This window comes from Orussus abietinus, unplaced genomic scaffold (genome assembly GCF_000612105.2).
Source record: "Orussus abietinus isolate OABI.00-Male unplaced genomic scaffold, Oabi_2.0 scaffold429, whole genome shotgun sequence".
Classification (NCBI taxonomy): domain Eukaryota; kingdom Metazoa; phylum Arthropoda; class Insecta; order Hymenoptera; family Orussidae; genus Orussus; species Orussus abietinus.
Window position 1 is genome coordinate 64,200 of NW_019394577.1, and position 6,176 is coordinate 70,375.

Sequence of the window (6,176 nt, forward strand, 5' to 3'; positions counted from 1 at the left end):
CTGGAGAGTACATTTTTCGCTCTGGGCATACGTGTTACATAAACGTCCATACGCATATACATTTCATTAAGTAATCAAATATTTATCTCTTTGTGAAAATAGAAATGTTATTACTGCCGCTGCGATTATTCTACGTTTTTGTTCGCTCTTGCGGACTCGCATCTTGCACCCGATATAAACCCCGCTGAATACCAATTAATCTCCGCTTAACTCGAGTTGTAAAACCGGGCCTTAAAAAGAAAATTGGCATTATTCGTGAGAATCATAGACATTTTTTAAAATAAATCGACGTTTAGCTCTTACAATCACATTCTGCATATTCTTACTGAATACTTATTAAATTATTCAGTGAACTATTTCATACTTCCAACGCACTCCTGTCCCCGGTACATCTCAAGGTATGTGGAAAGTCACAGGAGCACTCCACGGCATTGTTGGTTATAATTGGACATTTCCAGACTGTATCGGAAAGGTTGGCGGCCATGGTTGTTGAAACTTCTGGTGGTTTCTATGATGTTTCGTTGGTCGGAGATTGCGATGTAGTCGTTGCGCTGATATAGTCCTCCGAAATGTCCGAAGATGTCGCCACTAAGGCCACCACCAGAAGCAGTAATAGAAATGTTTCCACCATCCTGAAAGAAATGATTAAAAAGTTATTGCCGGTTTTAAATAATGATTCAAATTAACTGAGAATTGTAACATTTGAACGCTGTATTCAACATGTTCTATATATTAGAAAATTTCAGAACATCTACCGTTTTGTTTTTTGTTTTTACCATTTCCATAACTTCTTGGAGACGGACGAAAATTGACCGTATCCCTTGCCTATAAATTTTATAAGTAAAATGAACACAGATATTTGAAATGAAATTCTTACAGAAGTAACAGAATGTCTAATTCTTATTATTCCAAACTATGGCTGGAGACGCGACAAGATTTCGAGAAAATCTTACATTTGGATAAGCAAATACAAGGGTTAAAACCGATCAAACAACCGGAACAATGTTTACAAAGACTAATTCCGATGTATCTAATGTAAGATTACACTTTAAATATAAACGATAACACATATTATAAAGTTTCTTTCGGATGATTTCAAATCGTTATCTTGACAAATGATAACAAATTGAAATATCGATAAACTCAGCTAATGAAAGAGTTACTTTTAAAAATTAATTAATTGAAACGAGGATCAACTATATTTTACAGGGTTAATTCGATTAGTACATTTATATTCCAGGTATAGAGAACTTCTAAAACGTTTAATTACATGTTACGACCAAATTATCCAGTCTCAGAAAAGACAATTAATTAAACAAATATTAGATGGTTGTATAGGTCGGATGTTAGAATACAAACAGGAAATTGCCAAGCTGATTTTTTCGGATTACCTGTAAGTATGGATCATTTTCTTACAATACGAATGATTTCATATTAACACATGAAACGTTTAGATATTTATATTTTCTATTTGCATAATCACTCGCGCTATTTAATTGAACAATTTTGGTTCTTCTAGTTTTGTCTCATTTAATATGGATGAGAAGTCTTCCTTGTTGATAATTTGTTTTAGATTCATTAATTAAGTTATTAAACTTAATTCCTAGATGGTCAGATAATTATTTAATTGCAAACAAATGGACTCCGGATGATTTAAACATCTCGACTCCTCGAAGTTACATCGAAGATCGGAGGGAAATTTTAGATCGAAGAAAACAAGATATCGATGATTTATGTACCAAAGGAGGTATCGGTAAATATGAAATTTCATTTATCATTAATATATAATGTCGATAAAATATGACATTTAACGTTCTCCGGGAGAGTAGGAAAATTAAACAAAAAAATTATTTTTTGATGCAATTTTTCATTAGAACAACCAACTGAGATGGCTGGTGATATCTTATCACATCCCACGATTACACCGAACATAATCACACCATTAAGAGAGAATAACGAATCGAGAACGCTGATAGCACCAGAAGAAAAAGTAATCGAAGGGAAGCAAGACATCGGAACGGAAAAACCAGACGATGAAAAAGAATCTGGAGAGATTAATATTGGTAAACGGTCATTTCCTTCGTCTAAAAACCCGATAGAGTTTCATGCCAAATACATTTTAGCTCCAATGCAGATTTCTATAGGCTTATAAAATACCAAAAATGTTGACAAAATTCTGCGTCACTTTCGGAATCTCGAAATGTTTTTAAAAAGTGAAATGATTTTAAAAATTATAAGTAATTTTTCAAAGAGGTTTATTGATTTTCGAATTTTCGAGGACAGGTCAAACTGGAAAGCGCGTAACGGCATCAATTCCAGAAAGGTGCTCGTTCATAATTTTCATATTTCAGCCGAAGAGTCCAACGATCAACAAAAAGCGACGCCAGGAACACCAGGGAAGAAAAATGTCAGGAAAAGCGTTAAACTTGCCGCTACTCTGAAAATTCAAAGAGCTTGGAGAGAGCTCGTCGCTTATAGAAAACGGCAAAGAAGATTGGCAGAAATGGAAGAGCTGATGAGCATGACAATATCGAGTAATACTCGGGAAAAAGCTTTAAAAAAGGACGCGGAAAATTTCCGCAGAAGGATGGAACAACAGCCGCAAACTCTGCAGAAAGTCGAAGACAAAAAAGCTGAAGAGCGTAATAGGGTAGAATCTTGCGACGAAATGGAAATCCGGGATGCTAAATATTGCTTAAGCGATGCATTCTACTCTTGAAAAACCGCGAAAAATCGCAATCTAAACGTTCGTTCCAAATTATTTCTTTAATTTACTTTTAGCTCGGCCAAACGATGGCCCCACGACTTGCGGAAGACATCGCTGAAGAAATCCGGGAATGGTTTATGTACTGGTACAATGAATTGGGATTCTTCGACGTGTACCCTCCCGAAGAGATAGGGGGAAGCATTTTGGTAGTAACCGGTCAAACCTTAACCCCCGAAGAGTACTTAATCGACCAGTTCGAGAAGAGCAAAAAGAAGGGCAGGGAAAAGAAAACGAAGAAAACGAAAGAAACGAAGGAAGCGAAGGCGAAGGCGAAGGAACTTGGATGGCGAATGCCGAAATCCAAAGCTTTGGCCATTTTGGAAGAAGCCGATGAAGAGTTCAAGAATTGGAGCCTCAGGGACGACGTTTACGATCCTCGCGACCAAATATACATAGATCCGATACAAGAGCAACTGTGCCACGGAATACAGATTGAGACTAGAAAGAACGTCGACGAACAAATGAGGCTGGAGCTGGGCAAGCTGAACGAGGCCTTAACGAAAGATCATGCCAGCTATAAAGAGAAATTCTCCATGCCGAAATCTCCAAAAGGTGGGCCCAATTCGAGTTAGAGAAAGTGCGGTATTCGGACAGCTCGATTAAGAAGGTCGCGTTCATTTTTCTTATCGCTTTTATTCATCCAGAAAGTTAATTTTCAGGGAAGAAACCGAGACGAAAGAAGGAAAAGAATGACCCTCTAGAGGGCGTCTCCGCAGAGGATATTTTATCGAAATTAGTGAGAGACAAGGTGATAAGAAAGTATCAGAAAGTGCGCCTCGATGACTGGTTGGGTGATTTATCCTATCAGAATTACGAAGCTGGTTTAGAATTTCGAGATTATCAGCACCGATTGGGCGAAATAAAACACGTTATAATGGAATACTGCATTCTCCCACTTGGTTCTAAGGAGGCCCACCAAATGGCGCCCCTGTCGCGCTCGGTTTGTATATGCGGACTTCCCCGCTATGGAAAAAAATTCCTCGTCAACGCCATTTGTTCGGAACTCGAAGCACTCCTGATCGACCTGACCCCGAACATTCTGGCGGGCCAATTTCTCGAGAAGAAAGAACTGACCGAGCTTTTCGACATGGTATCGAAAATCTCCAGAGAATATTCTCCTACGATCGTGTATATCGAAGGAGGCGAAAAGCCGTGGTGGAAGAAGGTACCTCCCGAAGAGCAGCACACGCAGCCGAAACGGTTGGCGCCATTTTTCAAAAAAATTATCAAAGCCATCAAGCCTGGCGATCAGGTGAATGGAAAGGGCATTATATAAAATATCGTTTACACCCGATCCTGTTCACGGTTTAGCACATTATTTACTGGTTTAGTAAGCAAAGTATATAATGTCATATACTCATAAAAAGTGATATCTGAAATCATATGCTGCGATCAATTTAGAAAAGTCTTTGGTTTGAAAACTACTTAAAGGTCCACGATTATGCAACGCGGTGAGAGATCAATATGGGAGGTGACAAAATCTCGGTTGCGTTTCACGCCAAATATTTTCATGGACGATCACCTTCATAAATATTCACCGAATCTTTAAGGTTTTAAGGTGACGATTCTTTTCTTTTAGGTCCTCTTCTTGGCGACCTCAGCAGCCCCTTACTCTGCGGGAGCAGCTTTCAAGAAGATTTACGACAAGTTTATCATAATCCCGGATACGGATTACAATAGCATGTATCTCTATTGCACGAATCTGTTGATGAAGTATCCAGAAGTGGACAGACACTTCGACGTATCCACAGTGGCAAGGTTTTCTGCAGGTCTACCCTTGGAACTTGTTCGAGACGTCATTTTAAAAGTTTTGACGTCGCGTAGGAGAGCAAGAATGAAGAATGACTCTTTACAAGTCGAAGAAATAGTTGACGAACTTTGGAAATTATCCGACCCAGATCAAAAAGCTATAGAGCAATATTTAAAGTTTCAGAGGCTAACACCACTCGGCAAAAAACGAGCTAAGCTTTTGGCTGCGGAAAAGGAAACTGCCGCAGAGAAAAAGGGAGATAAAGAGACGAATTAAAACCCCTAATAAAGGACAATTACTTTAAGAACAACGCTGCGAACAGGAAGCAGACTTTGCACTGCTTCGTTTCAAGAAAGGCTAAGAGATATCCTATATTTCCGGATAAATACCACATGTTTCCTCCCATTCGAATCGGTTTAAAGTACAAAATGGACATAAAATATTTCTTTCTTATCGTTGAGAAACGGGGAAAAAAGAATTAGAGAAGAAAATTGTCAGGAAGACCGAACGGGAGACGCGATAAAATGTATCGCGGGAGACGCGAATAAAATGTATCGCGTCATTATCAAAAGAAGATGGCGGCGGGCCGAGACGAAGAACCAGAATCCTCCCGGCTTCCTTATCCGTTACGAGGAAATCACGTTTTCCATGTGAGAACGCCGGGGTTGGATCTCATCTTCGCGGGTCAGATGAGAACTGCAGAACTGAAGAAGAATTCCTGATGAAGCTTCGAAGCGGTCGATCCAGTTCGAATCGTTTCTTCATGCGTTTCTTCGGCGTCGGTACAGTCGGTATTGTCGGAACCAACCGAACCCGTTATTAACGACCTCAGCGGACACCTGGGTCCGGGACCCACCCTTTTAGAATTCTTTCTCTTGATTGGCTATCGCGGATCTACGGGTAGCATTAAGGCGATACGAAAGCGTTGACACGTAGATTGAAAAAGGTCAAGATATCAATGAAACTTCTCCAAACCGGGGGCACCCAATCATTTGAAACTTTGGCACGTGATTAGGAAAGCCCTATGAAAGAACGCGATGCTCGTGAAATTTCAATTGTCAAAAAGAATTTTTCCTATATACGGTCCCAGGGATTTAGCGGCCCGTTCGATCTTCAAAATTTTAACTCCAATCGCGTGTCCATGGGACGCCTTAACGTTACCGAACGTTTCTTTCTTACGTTCGTTTTTCCTCTCTCCGTCCGTTCCTGGCAGACCTTGTCTCGTCTATGCGATACGATTTATCTTTACGGGACATTTTCTTGTATTCCTCGGAGGCAAGGGGATGCGCATCGCGGACGCCATGAATCATCCAGGGCGAAACAAGAAACGCAAACTCGCGTGGGTCACTTTACCCTTGCGCTTTACTCTACGCTCAACCACCCAACATCGACGATTCGCCGCCAGATCGAATTTTCTCTAAACGTACCTTTTTTCATTTGCCGCATCGTTGCAAGACTATGCAGTAAAACGCTTAACGTTAAACCAACTCATTTTCCGAGTTGAACGCGGCGAACTCGATAAGCGAGGTTTCGCACCCTATGTCGAAAACGCTACTCACCCGAGCGCGCTTGCGCCGTCCCGCCGTTTCCGCGCCCTCGGACCGACCGCTTCCATCTTCGGCGGCCCGGAGGAAGGAAGACCGCTCACACACCGACCCA

The 6,176-nt window shown here is 40.7% G+C and overlaps 1 protein-coding gene across 1 annotated transcript; it reads left to right on the top strand.

Annotated features, from left to right (window-relative positions):
• Positions 1 to 317: 317 nt before the first annotated feature.
• LOC105703195 (IQ and AAA domain-containing protein 1-like) lies at positions 318 to 4,793 on the top strand. The gene is made up of 8 exons (XM_012431390.2): positions 318 to 1,035; positions 1,241 to 1,393; positions 1,608 to 1,753; positions 1,875 to 2,063; positions 2,352 to 2,650; positions 2,782 to 3,319; positions 3,427 to 4,019; positions 4,347 to 4,793. The coding sequence occupies exons 1-8, from the start codon at positions 890 to 892 to the stop codon at positions 4,791 to 4,793; spliced, it is 2,511 nt and encodes an 836-aa protein (XP_012286813.1). The 5' UTR covers positions 318 to 889.
• Positions 4,794 to 6,176: the final 1,383 nt, after the last annotated feature.

Coding starts and splice junctions, on each gene's coding strand:
- LOC105703195 (XM_012431390.2), top strand. CDS start 890: ATGTCTAATTCTTATTATTCCAAACTATGGCTGGAGACGCGACAAGAT. Junction 1,036..1,240: donor CTAATTCCGATGTATCTAAT/GTAAGATTACAC, acceptor TTTATATTCCAG/GTATAGAGAACTTCTAAAAC. Junction 1,394..1,607: donor CTGATTTTTTCGGATTACCT/GTAAGTATGGAT, acceptor CTTAATTCCTAG/ATGGTCAGATAATTATTTAA.